This window comes from Oncorhynchus keta, chromosome 22 (assembly GCF_023373465.1).
Source record: "Oncorhynchus keta strain PuntledgeMale-10-30-2019 chromosome 22, Oket_V2, whole genome shotgun sequence".
In the NCBI taxonomy this organism is placed as follows: domain Eukaryota; kingdom Metazoa; phylum Chordata; class Actinopteri; order Salmoniformes; family Salmonidae; genus Oncorhynchus; species Oncorhynchus keta.
Genome location: NC_068442.1, coordinates 11,491,462 through 11,509,077, shown reverse-complemented (window position 1 = coordinate 11,509,077; position 17,616 = coordinate 11,491,462). Strand labels below are relative to the sequence as shown.

Genomic DNA, 17,616 nt, shown 5'->3' with positions numbered 1-17,616 from the left:
GTAATAAAGGCTTATATCTTATGAATGATTCATTCCTCTTCTGGGATGTTGGAGAGATGATGACGATGAGGTGGAAACAGTGTTCCTGAATTATTAATTGACCAATCAGAGAGAGTATCTCAAGCTCTCTGGGGGAATCGTCCATCTGGGTATGGTTTTGAGGGAGTGTGGTACTGAGACTGTTACATCTGAGAGGAGCCAACTCTCTGTCCAGAACTCTGTCGCTCAGACATGCACAACTAGTCACCTAGCAATACAACTAAATGTTATATTTTTATGTACAATACACAAATGTTTGAAAAAATACATATTCATTTCGGATGAAGAAATCTCAATAAAAAATAAAAAAGAGTACAATGATAAATGAATGTATAACCAAGTCTTTCCAAGAACCATAACATTTATTCAGTCTCACCACAATTTAAAAGTTCCTCTGCACCTCCTAAACGATGGTGTCTTGTCTCGGAGTAAGCGCTTCATTGAGGCCTCTGCAGGTACTAACTCCCATCGTCGACATCGTTCTGGCTAAGACCTGCTGGGGGATATGGTGTTGCGTGCTATTCAGTGAGCCTGTAGGAGTGTCGCAGAAGCTGTGCGTGTGCACGCGTGCATGTAGGAGCCTGCAAAGCATCATTTCTGTGCAAGTAGACAAAAAGTACAATCTAATCTCATTTCATACTCTAGTCTTCTACACTTGACCTTACATTACATGGATTCTGTGGGAAGATAAGCCATAATGTAAATAGGTAGAACGTGTTCATTCGCATCTCATGGGACCTACAGGTAACTGCTTAGAATAAAGGAAACACCAAGATAAAGTGTTTTAATAGGGTGTTGGACCACCACGAGCCACCAGAACAGCTTCAATGCACCTTGGCGTAGATTCTTCAAGTGTCTGGAACTCTATTGGAGGGATGCAAGACCGTTCATCCACAAGAAGATTCCGTCATTTGGTGTTATGTTGGTGGTGGTGGAAAACGCTGTCTCAGGCGACACTCCAGAATCTCCCAGAAGTGATCAATTGGGTTGAGATCTGATGACAGACGGCCATGGCATATGGTTTACATTTTCTTCATGCTCATCAAACCATTCAGTGACCTCTCGTGCCCTTTGGATGGGGGCATTGTCATCCTATGGGGGCATAGCCAAGGTAGCCAAAAGAATGGCCTGCCCAGCATTTCTATACATTATCCTAAGCATGCTGGGATGTTAATTGCTTAATTAACTCAGGAACCACACCTGTGTGGTGTGGAAGCACCTGCTTTCAATATACTATATATCCCTCATTTACTCAAGTGTTTCCATTATTTTGGCAGTTACCTGTAGATCGTAGCCTATGCAACGTAAATAAAAATGAGCATTTCTTAGTGGACAAGGCCACGTAATCACTCTCTATTTCAGTCTGTTTCCTTCTGTTTGGTTCCTAATGAATGCAACCCTGGTGCTGTAGAGGCCTTTACAGGTGTGAACAGGATCCACCTTTCGAACATGGCCGGTATCCAGGGGTCATTGGCTGAGTGGTTTCTGCTGTTGTTGATCACTGCTGTGATCACCTCAATCAAGCACAAAGCCAGGATTCCTTTGTCATGACAAGTCAGCTCGGAGCGCTGTGTGAAAACCTGTGTCAGGAGAATGGGGACACTGTGTCTATTGATCTGAGACGGGCTGAAATATCATCGCACAATACCCTTGATGCCAAGAGGGACAACCCTGGAGCTTTGTAGGTGATAAGAATGGCCCTGGTGGGACATAGTCTTCTCCATAACCATATCCAAAGTGTATAAGATGTTTTGCCATTAAAGGTGTGGACTGAACTGGCTACTTGAGTGCTGCTGGTTTCAGATCATTACTACCACTACCATTGTGCCCTTGAGCAAGGCACTTAACCGCGGCTAACCCTCTGCCTCTCCAAGACCGATTTACGTTCTAACCAAGTACTGTATCTATTCTTTATTCTAATCTATTCCCTCTCTGTCTCCCCAGGCGTTTGGCCAGGCCTACTCCAACCAGCGTAAAGTGGCGGAGGACGGCGAGAGCAACGAGGAGTCACTGCTGCAGGAGTCAGCGTCTAAGGAGGCCTACTACATGGGCCGGCTGCTGGAGTTGCAGACTGAGCTGAAGCTGAGCCGCTCGGTGGCGTCCAACGCGTCCAACGAGAGCGAGAGGCTCAACGCCGTGCTGCAGGAGAACAGCGAAGTAGTGGCCTTTGACCGCTGATGTCACTTACTCACACCTCAGACTAGTATCAGGCTGTAGTACAGTTTGAGCTGGGACATGGTTTCACTTTTACACTGTGGGCTACTGTGAATCCACAGTGTGATGTTGTGTACACAATGTAGCCTGTAGTCGGTACTGTAGTGTCCCACATTTAGATTTGTAGATTAACATGAGGTGCATCTTGCTTGTCTTCATTTCTTCCCTGCTGATCTGTTTTATTGGTGGTGGTGTTTGTGCTAGATACAGTAGCAGTCACAGGGCCACTCTGAAGAGCGGATAGGGGCCATGCAGAGTGTTTGTGTGTGTGTGTGTGTGTGTGTGTGTGTGTGTGTGTGTGTGTGTGTGTGTGTGTGTGTGTGTGTGTGTGTGTGTGTGTGTGTGTGTGTGTGTGTGTGTGTGTGTGTGTGTGTGTGTGTGTGTGTGTGTGTGCGTAAGCGTACATGCCTGTGTGTGAGGGAGGGAGGGGGTTACGTGCGTGTCTGCAGTCGCAGAGGGGTTCTGGCCGGGGTCAGACGCTGCTGCGGTCACGACCCCATTGTGGAAGGCAAATCCTGTGCTAAGCTAGGGAATAAGAGAAATGCCCTGAGCTCGGCACATGTGCGTCCCAGAGTGAGCCGGGCTGCCTCCCATCACACAGCGCAGGCCAGACTGTACCCTCCCAGCCTTGGAGCCGCAGCAGTTCATTCACTAGTTAGATTAGCTGCTCCACGCGCTGTTGGCAGGGACCTCTGGGGTCGCACAGTTAATGTTTATTTCCGCTTCACTTGTCATACCAAGCTTTCCAAAACATGTCAGTCCAGTTAATGTGATTCAAATCTTTGTAAAAGACCAATATAATTTGTCTCGGGTGTATAAGATTATAAATAATTTAACCAATTAGCAAAGTCTAAAACATATTGAAAGATTACATAGGCTACACATGTAATTGGGCCAGAAACCATTGGTACTGCCCTATGAAAAGCCTCCTAATGAATGAAAGGATATTCTGGCTGTTGCTCTTTAAAATGACCGGCCCCTCAGCCTCCCATTTTTACTGTGCCTAGTTTAACCAAGCCAATACACTGTCTCTGCCTCCTCTGACCAGGGCAGCCCTTGGCTCTTTGATGATCTGTTGGTTAGCCCGTTGCCTTGCTGTGTAGACCTCATTTGCCTGTGCGCCGCATATCAATTAGAAGCCCGTCTCTTTTTTTAAATGCGGGAGACAGATGCTGCAGCTACACAAGGGGCTTCATTTGTCTCTGACTGCGTCTAGTCAGCTGCTTTCATGTGGATTCCAAACAGCTTCTGTCTCAGCAGTAGTTGCATCTAGGAAAACCAATGGAATGCAGTGAAGAAAGTGTTTTTCTAGGCTCGGAGGCTAAAGGATAGAGACTAGGTTAATAGTAGGCTCTGTGTATTATACTGTTTGTAAATGAAATAAGCTCTGGCCTGTCGCTAGTTGTTAACCTGCATTGTTGAAATGAATCCTGGCCCTGATGTAGAATGGGCCTCAGTGTTGTCCTTTACCACTGTGGCTGTGTTGTGCCGGTGTTTGACGGTGCACTGGCCTTGACCTGATCCTATGGCCTTGACCTGACCCTATGGGGGTGTGGAGGAGCCTCTGATAGACCCCAGCCTCTATAGACCCTTGCTGGCAGATCATTGGCCAGTAATCCCCCTGGACTTATGCCCTGCGTTGTGACGAATATGTCATGAGAAAACACTGTCCATTAGTAACCCTCGGGGGTCATATACAATAAACAGTAATGTCAAAGAGTTTGTTTGTTAGCTGTTTTTCCCAAATGTATTTTTGCCATTCTATTGTCTTCGTGGTAAGTTGCCTCGACGTAGCAACAGGGGGAAGTGCTGCATCATGATGAGTAGCAACAGGGGGAAGTGCTGCATCGCGATGAGTAGCAACAGGGGGAAGTGCTGCATTGCGATGAGTAGCAACAGGGGGAAGTGCTGCATCATGAGGAGTAGCAACAGGGGGAAGTGCTGCATCGTGATGAGTAGCAACAGGGAGAAGTGCTGCATCGCGATGAGTAGCAACAGGGGGAAGTGCTGCATCGTGATGAGTAGCAACAGGGGGAAGTGCTGCATCGTGATGAGTAGCAACCGGGGGAAGTGCTGCATCGCGATGAGTAGCAACAGGGGGAAGTGCTGCATCGTGATGAGTAGCAACAGGGGAAGTGCTGCATCGTGATGAGTAGCAACCGGGGAAGTGCTGCATCGTGATGAGTAGCAACAGGGGAAGTGCTGCATCGTGATGAGTAGCAACAGGGGGAAGTGCTGCATCGTGATGAGTAGCAACAGGGGGAAGTGCTGCATCGTGATGAGTAGCAACAGGGGGAAGTGCTGCATCGTGATGAGTAGCAACAGGGGGAAGTGCTGCATCGTGATGAGTAGCAACAGGGGGAAGTGCTGCATCGTGATGAGTAGCAACAGGGGGAAGTGCTGCATCGTGATGAGTAGCAACAGGGGGAAGTGCTGCATCGTGATGAGTAGCAACAGGGGGAAGTGCTGCATCGTGATGAGTAGCAACAGGGGGAAGTGCTGCATCGTGATGAGTAGCAACAGGGGGAAGTGCTGCAACGCTGCGCTACAATGCTGTATAGTGTGTCTCGAGGTGGGTGGGTGTCTTCCGGAAGGGATAACAAGAGGAGATAGAGTGCTCTGATATCTAAGTGGTCTTCTTTTCTTCTTTTTGTGTGTATCTTGGCGTTGACATCCACATGAAAACGCGGAGCTTTCGCTGCTGAGGCTCATCTTCCCGACTTTTAACCGATTCTCCAGATTTATGACATTTTCGGGTCACTACTAGAATTTCTCCCACCTAATATATCATCTGATACACCACAGCATGTTCAGATCTCTATGGCTACTGTTCTCTGCGATCCCCCCCCCCCTGCAAAGGAGAGTGCTGAGTCTTCGCTTTTAACTCAATGGGGGGCAATTTGTTTGACAGAGTCTCAGTCTGATTAGCATCAACACATCAGAGGAGATACTGTGTGCGTGGCCTATTTAGATTTGGTGCATTAAAGAGAGACAAGAGGCCAGGTATCTGGACTGAACTTATAGATCCAGCAGAACAAAGGCATCTGTTATTACTGCATCCAGGAGTTTCAGAACATGCAGCAAAGTGCCACTGATTCACGTACTATGGTGCCAACAGAGAGACAAAGTAGTGCCGACACATGCCAGACTGTTTTAGTTTGTGTTTTGCCACATAGACGTTCATACTGTAGTTAATATACAGTAATTACGTCATGTCGTAACTACCCAGTAAAGATGCGGTAGTTTGGCAGCCAGCAGTGGATCTACACACAGTCAAACGATTCTATGTGATTTAAACATGTTTTGTGAATGATTATACAGTAAGTACTTGATGTGTTCAACTGTTTGCAGATTAGGACCTGACTTTGCCCTCACTTTCCTTCCCTCGCTCCTCTCTACTCCCAGAGTAATGAGGTGCTGGAGTTGCAGCGGTGCCGGATGAGGGAGGAGATCAGGGAGTGTAAATTCAGAGAGGCCCGTCTCCTACAGGACTACACCGAGCTGGAGGAGGAGAACATCACCCTCCAGAAACTAGTGTCCACACTCAAACAGAACCAGGTCAGCATCAACACCATTGCTGTTATGGTTTAGTGCACACACAGTACAGACAGCCACGCCTGTCTCTCAGCCATTACCGTTATTGTTTACCTCGCACAGTCATCAATACATCTTAAAAATGACTCATACACAGTCATAGCAAATGATGTTACTCAAATGTTGAATCAGCTCATCCAAGTTCCTTATTGTCTGACCTTAAAGAGGCAATCTGCAGTTGCTACATATTTTGGACATATATATTAATGATATGTACCCATTGATTCTTGAAGAATATAACTTAGAAATGCCCCATGAGCTTAGTTCAACTCTCGTACCCCATCAGAACACTAAATATAAACTTATTTTACTACAATGTTTATTAACAGAGTAAATACAAACGAATACTATATAGCCTCAAAACAGAGATACAACTATATGTTGATATCATGGATGGTCAGTCATTGCATCCATAGCTCTGGCTATGAATTTGAGAGTGGCTACATATCCCTCAGCTTTTTACTGAAATGGGGGTGGGGATAACGATTGGTTAGTGTTTGATCTGCTGATTGTGGCTTTAAAACAACTAACAATGTATATGACTTATTATCCTTGTCATCCATCTGTGTCATTTGTCTGTGTGTCATCTATCTGTGTCCTTTCTCTCTGTGTCATCTATCTGTCTTTTCTCTCTGTGTGTCATCTACCTGTGTCCTTTCTGTCTGTGTCATCTACCTGTGTCCTTTCTGTCTGTGTCATCCATCTGTGTCCTGTCTGTCTGTATGTCATCCATCTGTATCATTTCTGTCTGTGTGTCATCCATCTGTGTTCTTTCTGTCTGTGTATTCTATATCTATGTCATTTCTGTCTGTGTGTTCTCTATCTGTCTAATTTCTGTCTGTGTTCTCTATCTGTGTGTTCTCTATCTGTGTTCTTTCTGTCTGTGTGTTCTCTATCTGTGTCCTTTCTGTCTGTGTGTTCTCTATCTGTGTGTCCCTTTTCCTCCTGTCCTCTGTCTGTCCCCTGCTCCCCCTCTCCTCCAGGTGGAGTATGAGGGTCTGAAGCATGAGATCAAGGTTCTGGAGGAGGAGACTGTGCTGCTGAACAGCCAGCTGGAAGATGCTCTGCGTCTGAAGGACATCTCTCAGTCCCAGCTAGAGGAGGCCCTGGATGCCCTGAAGATCGAGAGGGAGCAGAAGAACAGCCTGAGGAAGGAGCTGGCCCACCACATCACCCTCAGTGACAGTGTATATGGGGCCGGAGCCCACCTGGCACTCACCGCCACGGTCGACGGGCTCAAGTTTGCCACAGAAGAGGTTGGGAGTAATGGTACAGCCATGCCCAATGGCACCAATGGGAATGAGGATAGCAACAGCGACTGTAACGGCCACCTGGGACTGGTTAAGGTGAACGCCGACTACCGGCTGCCCAGGAAGGGGGAAGGGCTGCACGGTCCTGTGTCAGACCTCTTCAGCGAGCTCAACCTGTCTGAGATACAGAAACTCAAACAGCAGCTCCTTCAGGTGGGTCTCTACTCTAGCTGAAACATAGTGGTTTCTTCTCACTACTATGTCTGAGTGATTGTTAGCCTGGTCCCAGATCTGTTTGTGCTGTCTTGCCACCTCTTATGGTCGTTGTCAGGTAAAAATGACCATAGGAGTTGGCCAGACAGCCCAAGCAGATCTTGTACCAGGCTGAGTGATTGTTGTGACACTACGTGAATGTCCTTGGGAGGTTGTACCTAGGTCTTTGTTGTTAACAGGGAGTCTTTTAATCCCTTCCATCCGACCACCTTCCTCATTTGCTCTGAGCAAATCAATGTGGTTTACTTAGAGAGACAAAACCAGCGATTTGGCCTGCACACCTAATGCGTTAGGGCATGGTTATCGAACCCCTCTGTCCACAGCACATTTCATTAGGGAATGGGAGTGTCAGCCTTCAGATTAGACAACCGAACAACCTGCCTCTTTCATCACACTACTGCAGGCAGCAGCCAACCAATCACAAGGTGGTGACATTTTGAGAACAAGACAACAACAAAAAAGCCTGTCAGATGTCGTCCATCTTTTATTATCTAGCAGACCATAAGTCTGTGACCACGCTCCGTATGATTTACAATAACTCGTTTCAGAGCTGTTTTGGTCTTTCTGAAGACTTCCATCTCAAGAGGGGCTCATTTGGCAGATTTTAGGGACATCTGTGGATGTTGGCAGACAGGGAAGAGTAGAACGGCAGAGCGGTGGCGTGGAGGAGTGTACGGCGTCTGCCATGGGGAGGCCTGTCAGGGCAGTGGATCCAGAGGAGAGTGGAAGGCAGAGGGAGAGAGACGGGCTGCTGGGACAGAGCAATGCTACTACGCTCCGTACAGAATCCCTCACAGGGAAAGGAGAGAACACAGAGGGACAACACACATATGCACAGGGAGGATACACAGGACAACACACACATACTGCACATACAGTACATACAGGTAACTGCCAAAATAAAGGAGACACTTGAGTAAATGAGAGATACAGGGTAGATTGAAAGCAGGTGCTTCCACACAGGTGTGGTTAATAAAGCAATTAACATCCCACCGTGCCTGGGGTCATGTAGAAAAATGCCCAGTTGCCCATTGTTTATGCAACCATGGCTAGAAGAAGAGATCTCGGTGACTTTGAAAGAGGGGTCTCAAAGGAGCATAGGTGTGTGTGTGCGCGCGTGCGTGCTCGTGCGCCTCTCAGTTAACAGATCTCAACCCAGTTGAACACTTATGGGAGATTCTGGAGCAGTGCCTCAGACATCGTTTTCCATCACCATCAACAAAACACCAAATGATGGAATTTCTCAAGGATGAATGGAGTTGCATCCCTGCTACAGAGTTCCAGACACTATGAGTCTATGCCAAGGTCCACACTTGTTTCTCTTGCTGAGGTCAGTGGGGAAATGAATGATTTGTGGATGCAAAATGTATCACTAGAGGTTTGAATTTGTCTTCAAATGGATGTCCCCTCTTGGATTAATCAAGGTTCCATTAAGTCGCTGAAGTAAACAACACCAGGCTCTTAATTGCTTTCAGGAGAGGGCGGTTTTAATTTGTCATCCTCACTGTGTTGTAATTTAGATCTGTTTCCATCAAGCATTACATTAGATTTACTCTATTTATCTCAGATAGCAGACATATAAAAGTAAGGCATAAAAGTGGTTTGTAATGATTCCTTACGATATCCACTGAGATGCATGTGTTTTAGTCTACTGTACAGTCTATGGGTGAAAAATGAGAGATCTGATGGCTGATGCCATGAATGCTTACAGATCAATGGATACATTCTATGAATCGACTCACAGGTTGTGCTTTGCCTGTGTTGTGATGTCTCTTTATCTCTGTCTGTAGAGTGTACATCCTACACACACAATAGTCCGACAGGGTTATTTATTGAACTAGCTTGCAGGTACTGTACTGCTGAACCCATTGACATTTGTGTTCCTGGGCCTCCTGCCGTTGGGGATCAATATGGTTTCAAAGCCTCAGCACTCGGTGGACCGGATGACTGACACACTCCTCTGACCAAAAAGACATTAAACAGCACATGAGTTCAATTACTGGAATCTCGTGCGGGGGTTAATGCTTAATTTGTGACAAGCAAGCCGTGATACATTGTACTTCACTGCCATATGCCTCAACAGCCTTGTACTTTACCTAGGAAGTGCAATGACATCAGTATTTCCGCGACTCTCTTTCAGTATACTGGACCTGACCGTTTATACACTATCATTCTGTGTTTTTAGTTGACCGTACTATTCCTGAACTTAGTGAAGCGCACTGTTAAGTGAACCTCAGAACTTTGTGTCTGTGGTAATGCTGGTATGGTCTGAGTGGTCCTCACCCTGCAGTATGTCCTTCCTGTCCTCTAGGTGGAGCGTGAGAAGTCCAGCCTCCTGATGAACCTGCAGGAGGCCCAGACCCAGCTGCAGCACACGCAGGGTGCCTTGACCGAGCAGCACGAGTGTGTCCACCGCCTCACCGAGCGCGTCAATGCTATGAAGCGCCTCCACAGTGACAAGGAGATGGCCGACGCCCAGGAGTCTGAGACGCACGACAGGTTGCCCGCGCCCGGTTGCCACGACTATGTGGTGAACATCCACGGGATGGAGATTCTGGAGTGTAAGTACAAGGTGGCGGTAACCGAGGTGATCGACCTAAAGGCGGAGCTAAAAGCTCTGAAGGAGAAATCTAACCATTGTGTAGAGGGCCAGGGGGAGGAGTGGAGCAGCGATGGGAAGGTCCAAGCTCTGGACGAGCAGGTCAAACGGCTGGAAAAGAGCTGCCGCGAGGCCCGCGACAAGGTGGCGCGTTTGGAGGCGGAACTACAGGCGGCGACGGGCGTGGCCACGGAGAGCCACGACATGCTGAACAGGGCGCAGGACGAGCTGGTGACATTCAGCGAGGAGCTGGCCCAGCTCTACCACCACGTGTGTCTCTGCAACAATGAGACGCCCAACCGCGTCATGCTGGACTACTACCGTCAGAGCCGTAACACCCGCAGCGGCAGCCTCAAGGGCTCTGAGGATCCCCGGGCACTCCTCTCCCCCCGCCTGGCTAGACGCCTCGCCGCCGTAAACGCTGGGCTCTCAGAGGCCCCCCGGAGCCCCATGGACTCACCCTCCAAAGACCCCCCCAGTGGGGACAACGGGACTACAGGGAGGGAGTCCCCAGCACCAGGCAGTCAGGGGAACCCCATCTGCACCCCCATTGGCTCCCCGGTCATCAACAGCTCCAACGGCTCTCCCTCCTCCTCTTCCGTCCCTCCCGAGGCGGGCGGAGACCTGCGTAAGGAGCCCATGAACATCTACAACCTGAACGCCATCATCAGGGATCAGATCAAACACCTGCAGAGAGCCGTGGACCGCTCCCTCCAGCTGTCTCGACAGAGGGCAGCCGCCCGGGAGCTGGCCCCCTTGTTCGACAAGGACAAGGAGGCCTGCATGGAGGAAATCCTCAAGCTCAAGTCCCTCCTCAGCACCAAGAGGGAGCAGATTGCCACGCTCAGGCTAGTGCTCAAAGCCAACAAACAGGTGAGAAGAGCAGAGAACTGAGTACCTAGCCTAGTTCCAGATGTGTTTGTGCTGTCTCGCCAATGACCGTAGGAGTTTGGCGACAGCACAAGCAGATCTGGGACTAGGCTAGGGCTGAGTACCTGGGAAAGTCATCACACTGTTCTCAGCATTATCCAACAGGTTTGATCAGTTTTCCTTTGCATAGTGCATTAAATTTGCCCTATTTTTTTGTTTGGAGATATAAAGTGGCTAATATACACTGTTTATAATCTGATAACATGAAAGTAACTACACAATTAACCCTAACCCCACTCTCTATTCCAGACTGCAGAGGGGGCGCTGGCTAATCTAAAGAGCAAGTATGAGAATGAGAAGTGCATGGTGACAGAGACCATGATGAAGCTGAGGAACGAGCTGAAGGCTCTGAAGGAGGACGCCGCCACCTTCTCCTCTCTCAGGGCCATGTTCGCCACCAGGTGAGTGGCATTCTGGGATCTCATGCAGTCAATTACAACACCGATGTGAAAGACTGTGCAAAGACGATGAGTTAGGCCTCTGGTAAATCTCACTGTTTGAGAGTGTATTCAATCTCACTGTTTGAGAGTGTATTCAATCTCACTGTTTGAGAGTGTATTCAATCTCACTGTTTGAGAGTGTATTCAATCTCACTGTTTGAGAGTGTATTCAATCTCACTGTTTGAGAGTGTATTCAATCTCACTGTTTGAGAGTGTATTCAATCTCACTGTTTGAGAGTGTATTCAATCTCACTGTTTGAGAGTGTATTCAATCTCACTGTTTGAGAGTATATTCAATCTCACTGTTTGAGAGTGTATTCAATCTCACTGTTTGAGAGTGTATTCCCTGGCTTACACAAGGGTGTTTCTTAGTTTATTGACCTAGTGTTGTCTCTCTCTCTCTCTCTCTCTCTCTCTCTCTCTCTCTCTCTCTCTCTCTCTCTCTCTCTCTCTCTCTCTCCCCCTCTCTCTCTCCCCCTCTCTCTCTCCCCCTCTCTCTCTCCCCCCTCCCTCCCTCCCTCCCTCCCTCCCTCCCTCCCTCTCCTAGGTGTGATGAGTATGTGACTCAGCTGGATGAGATGCAGAGACAGCTGGCTGCGGCGGAGGATGAGAAGAAGACCCTGAACTCCCTGCTCCGTATGGCCATCCAACAGAAGCTGGCCCTGACCCAACGCCTGGAGGACCTGGAGTTTGACACCGAGCAGACCCGGGACCGCGGCCGCGGCGCCAAGCTGCCCAAGATCAAGAGCAGCCCGCCCAAAGTAAGTCGACGAGCCGCCCTCACAGCTCCCCCCAGTCCCACCATGATACACAGCCCTTCTTCCACCTGCTCCCACACCTTCAACACCTCCCTGACCCTCTGCAGCCCTCCCTCCCTGGAGCTGCCCCTGTCCTCCAACCCCTGGTCGGCCTCAGACGGAGGCACTTCCCAGACCTCATCCCTGGTCTCCTCTCTGCCTCCCCTGGGTCACCCCCAGTGGTCCCTGGGCACTCAGACCTTCATCATTGACCCAGAGTCGCTGAGTTTAGAGTGCTGTCGACTCGTTAACAGTCGAGACTCCAGTCCGCACTCTCCTAGCTCCGCCCCCGTGTCTCCTTACCGCTCACCCATTCCTAAGACTTGGCAACACTTGTCGCCGGGGTCGGTCAGAACTCGTACCCAAAAAGACGCACCTCGCCCCTCTGCTCTGGTCACATCTCCCAGCAACCCAGTCCCTCACGCCTACAGTTCCAAGATGCCCTAGCCCTAGTCCAAGTGGGTGGGTGGGACACAGGGAGGAGGACAGACTGGTTTCCTGTTTCCAGTGTCTGGCTTGACCTATGACTATGCAGTACTGTGACATTCTTCTCAGGAATTGGCTATGAGAAGGAGCCCAACACAGCTCGTTCCATCTGTGGACAATAATCAAGTCTGTTTATAGTTTTGGGCTCATTTCTGTAAATGAAGGGATTTAGGGAAGAAATGAAATATATGTTAGAAATATACCAGTAAATGTGACATTTTTATGACAAATAAAGTTAAGTTTTAGTAATTTTTCTGAGGATTTGTTATGCATAATGAGCTAAGATGGAGTGAAGGATAATTATACATTTTGGAGATTCCGTGATTCCGTATGACATACGTTTTTACTTCCTCTCTTGGCACATAAACTGCAAGCTTTTAGAGTAGAAGTGAAGTGCTGTAGCCTAGTCCTCATATCATACAACCTAATTATTGTCCACTATTTTCCATTGTTAGGCAATTGAATTCCCCTGTTGTTGTCATTGCCTATGTTAATTATTCACTTTGTATAATCAAAGTCTGTTTGTAGTCAATATACACATTGCTTTTTCCGACCATCCATAAACTGTGCGCAGAGCTACACTGTTACTCTGTTCTGTGTGTCTCATTGGGTGCCACCCAGTGGATGATTTACACAGTTGAAACACAGACACTAATAGCCATTGGAATTCCTCAGTCTATCCCAGGGATGGGCAATGCAGACCCGCAAGCAACTCAGGCCCCCGCCCCCATCAAAGTTGCTCATCTCTGGTCTATCTATCCCTATGAATGTTTGACACAGAAAATATAAAGCCGAGAAAGGCACCATATCTATTTCTCTATGGTAGGCTTCTTTACTATGTAGGCTGCCTTTACAGTACCTCTCTGACACAGTCTAGAAATGAAACCGTTTTGATGACTCTGCAAATCATATTATAATTCAGGGCATCAAAATAGACACGGTAAAGGGGTCAATGGAACTTGACCAAAACAATGGAATTTCCACGGAAACGCGTGGGGAAAGATCCAGGGGTTCTCCTCGTTGTATTTCACACTATGTTGAGGTAAAAATCGGAGTATGTTTGTATGAATGTCAACACCAACACATGTCATCGTTACCAATCAACTGGGTTCCAGTTAAAAACAGCGTTGACTGCCATCAACGATTTCTGTATGATAGCGACATGTATGCTACTAGCTCATACAAACGGAAGTTAGCATTTAGCAGTCACTTCCTCTTAACCTGAAGAGGGACCATTTCTACATGTTATGCAGCAAAAACAGCCAAATATATCCAAATTGGACTTAAGTAACCACATTGTGGGCTGTTACAATACATAAATCATTACGGATTTGACGAATATCCACTTTGTTAAATCAGATTTGTTGAATGTGGGCCAATCTGGTCAACGTTGACTCCTTTGCCGCGTCTTATGATTTTAAGGAATCGTTCTAGTTTGTTTAACATGTTCAAGCCATGATAATAACATGACTCTTGAATTGTCATCAAATCTGGAGCAAAAAGCATTTGACAGAAGTCCCTTCCACAAGTCTACAGCCCTATTCAGTGCCACAATCAATTGCCCCTTCTCTACACTATACTATGTACAGCATACTATAGCATGACATCATTGTGTCCTTAGAGTCTATTATTAATATAGAAAACCGTGTGTGTGTGTGTGTGTGTGTGTGTGAGTAAGTGAGAGAGAGAGAGAGAGAAACTGAGTGATTGATCTATGATGCTTTTTCTGTCAATGTTGATAGCTTTTTGTTGTGGCATGCATGTGACTTTGATCAGTCAGATCCAGGAGGAAGAATATACATGGTTTATATGCAGATATACCATTCAGAGCAGCATGGAAACCAGTGTGACCTCCTCTCTGTGACACTCTAACCACCTACCCAGACCTACTGCGCTGATAACACACCCTGAAAAGAACACCCTGAAAAGAACACCCTGAAAAGAACACCCAAGCAGTTCAAAGCAACCCTATGCACATGCCATGTAGTGCCTGCAGATGGCAGTGTCTTAACAATTCCCAATGAGTCATTCCTGTCAAATGCTGTTTGGCCCTCATGTCCCTACCATGGATAACAAGTTAAATTACACTCACCTCTCTGTGGTTATTAGCTTTTGGCTCCTACAGTGGTCAAATGTTTTTATAGACACAATCTGAGGTGAAGAATGTCCATGTACATTCAGGTCCAATCCTTATAGGATAACATGGGTTGCACTTTGACTCTATAAAATAAAAGCCCAAGACTGCAGGGTCATTCATTCATTAATGTGTTACAATTGTGTATGATATTATCACTTATCTGATCTAAAAATGCTGCTTTGTTTTTAGCCCATAGGCTTACATGAGCAGCAGTTAATTGCTCCGTGTGACTGACAGTCGCCATTAGGTTTTTGTTTGTTTGTATGTCTCTTTTTTGGTGCAGCACAGAAAAATACAGTACTGGATTTGAAACTGTGCGTAAATGTTCTATGTGTGTCTGTGTTTTTCCCCTTAGCAGTGCTGTTCATCCTCCTCGAAGGATGGACAGAGGAATGCCTTGTCAGTTGGGTCAGACGAGGCTGGTTTTGAATAACGAGCAGTCTTTCAGTGATACACAAGTACTTTATTGGCCTTGGAAAATGAACAGCGAGCTCCCTTTCTCCTGCTATCTCTCTCTGGCTCTTTCTCTCTCTCTCTCTGGCTCTTTCTCTCTCTCTCTCTCTCTCTCTCTCTCTCTCTCTCTCTCTCTCTCTCTCTCTCTCTCTCTCTCTCTCTCTCTCTCTCTCTCTCTCTCTCCCTCTCTCTCTCTCTCTCATAGAAACATAAACAACTTCTCTCACACAATATTAACTACTGTGGTATGTCAGGCGGCAGAAAGCACGAATCATTTACTTTCTAGGCAAATAAATCAGAAGAAAAAACTTAAGAGTGCACAGATTATATTAATGAACTGTATTACAGTAGGATATTAACTTGCAGAATGTGATATTCCAGTCAGCTGAAAGTGGTTACAAGCATGACTACTAAAAGCATAATCACTACAATGCCAGTATGCTCTAATGTTATACTCTGAAAGAGCAAAAGGTTCCACAACCGACGTCCTCTCCTCGGACATGTTGAGTTACTACGTGACGAGTCCCGTGTGTCTCTTTGTCCCTGACAAGTCTTTCCTCCTGTCTTGTCCACCCATGTCTTTGTCTGTCCCACTAAACCCTGACTGTCACCACTCTGTATATCTATCTAATGTATCAGTTTCTTGTAGATTGTCAGCAGCCTGCTTCCTCTGCCTCAGTATCGCCACTCTCCCCACCACTAAGGAGAGTCTCCCTAGTCCACAGGTAACGTCCTAGAGGCATGAGCTCTACATCACCTCCTGTCTCTTTCCGCTTCTCTCACTCGCTCTCCTTGTGACTTGGGCCTGCAGGATACACGCAGCATGCCCCGCACGGCTGGTTCTTAAGCCACAGATATTAGTTCATATTCGCACTACTATACTGTACTTGATGGATCAAACACATTTACATAACAGGCATCTAGTCACACACACACACACACACACAGAAGCCTGAGCTTAAGAAACTCATTAAGGCGTGAAGACTTGTGTATTTTTCTGACTCACAGCACGAGGTGTTGGTATTTATGACACAGCTACACTGAAACTGTATTGCTTAGTATAAGGGCTATAATTAGTGTTAGCACATGCATTGGTTTTGCGTGAAGCTTTTGTCACCAGTAACACTTTGCTTCATCTACTTAATGCAGATCATCTACTTCTACTTAGATCAATTTCCTACAGAGCTAACTCAGTTCATCTCACTACAATCCCCAACCAGCCCCCTACAACCCTTCTGTAGCTCAGTTGGTAGAGCATGGCGCTTGTAACGCCAGGGTAGTGGGTTCGATTCCCGGGACCACCCATACGTAGAATGTATGCACACATGACTGTAAGTCGCTTTGGATAAAAGCGTCTGCTAAATGGCATATATTATTATTATTATTATATTAACCCACCCATACAGTAGATCTCATTGCCTCTCAATCATCCCTACAGGCAAATAAGTAACTGATGTCCTGTCTACTATTCCTTCTCTTGGTCATAGTGTTGTTTAAGCAAGTCAACTCTCCTCCCAAAATATTTGAATGTTCTTCCCCTCCTGAAATTTGAACAATTTCCATTTCTGTTGTTTTTGGGAACAGTTTTGTCCCTCCCATTTGTTTGTTTGTTCATTTCTGAGCACTTTATAGCACCAGTGGCATACATGTCCTTTTGACTTTTTTCCCTGTTCTCCACTCCTCTCTTGCTCTTTTCTCTTCTCCCTCCCGTCTTTCTTGCAGTCCGAGTCCTAACATTGTGACGGCCCTCCAGGAGGACCAGACACCAACCTTCTCCAGCAGGTCCCCCTCAATGGCCCAGCAGCCTCGCCCCCAAGGCCCCTAGGACTCAAGCACCCACACCCATGGACCCGGCCCTCACGGAGGCACACAGCACTTGAGGACACCTGTCTCCCATCTCCCTCAACTTGGCACCCCATCCTGGTGCCTAGTCTTTGTGTCCCCTCAGCAAGCCTCTCCTCCACATACCACACTTTGTCCCGGTTGGTGAGGTTACAGAGCAAGTTCGGGATGCTCCTCATTGGTTGGGCTGGAATAACATCACCTCCTGTCCACGAGAGAGAGACTGGCGGACCGGACGGCAGTGCAAACACCAGAGTGACAAATTGACTTAAACAATGTCCTGTATCTATATGATTATTTATCATCTATTTAGCTGACTTATCTATTTAACTGGTTATTTATTGATTTGTGTTTGTTCATCCATTTATTCATTTGAATTTGCATGTGATATCATCTGATTGTTTCTTGGTCATTCTTTGAAAATGGAATTCAAGATGTGTATTATTGCTGTGGTACTCGGACTTAAATAATGAGGATTGATTTTGCTCAGATTCATTCAACTATGGCTGTTATGTCCTTATTGGAATCTTTAAAAAAAATAAAAAATCGATAGAACAAAAA

At 46.9% G+C, this 17,616-nt stretch overlaps 1 protein-coding gene across 4 annotated transcripts in view; it reads left to right on the top strand.

Moving 5' to 3' along the window:
* Positions 1–17,616, top strand: part of bicd1a (bicaudal D homolog 1a) — an 81,733-nt gene extending 64,117 nt beyond the window's left edge. The window contains exons 2-9 of one of the 4 annotated variants that reach the window (XM_035798247.2): positions 1,984–2,196; positions 5,659–5,811; positions 6,831–7,310; positions 9,682–10,842; positions 11,149–11,300; positions 11,888–12,101; positions 15,853–15,938; positions 16,936–17,616. In XM_035798247.2, coding sequence (XP_035654140.1) covers positions 1,984–2,196; positions 5,659–5,811; positions 6,831–7,310; positions 9,682–10,842; positions 11,149–11,300; positions 11,888–12,101; positions 15,853–15,938; positions 16,936–17,038 — 2,562 coding nt within the window. In that variant the 3' untranslated portion in view covers positions 17,039–17,616. Of the gene's footprint in view, positions 1–1,983; positions 2,197–5,658; positions 5,812–6,830; positions 7,311–9,681; positions 10,843–11,148; positions 11,301–11,887; positions 15,830–15,852; positions 15,939–16,935 lie in introns of those variants that run through there. The other 3 variants (XM_035798249.2, XM_052474776.1, XM_035798246.2) reach the window with 3 other exon arrangements.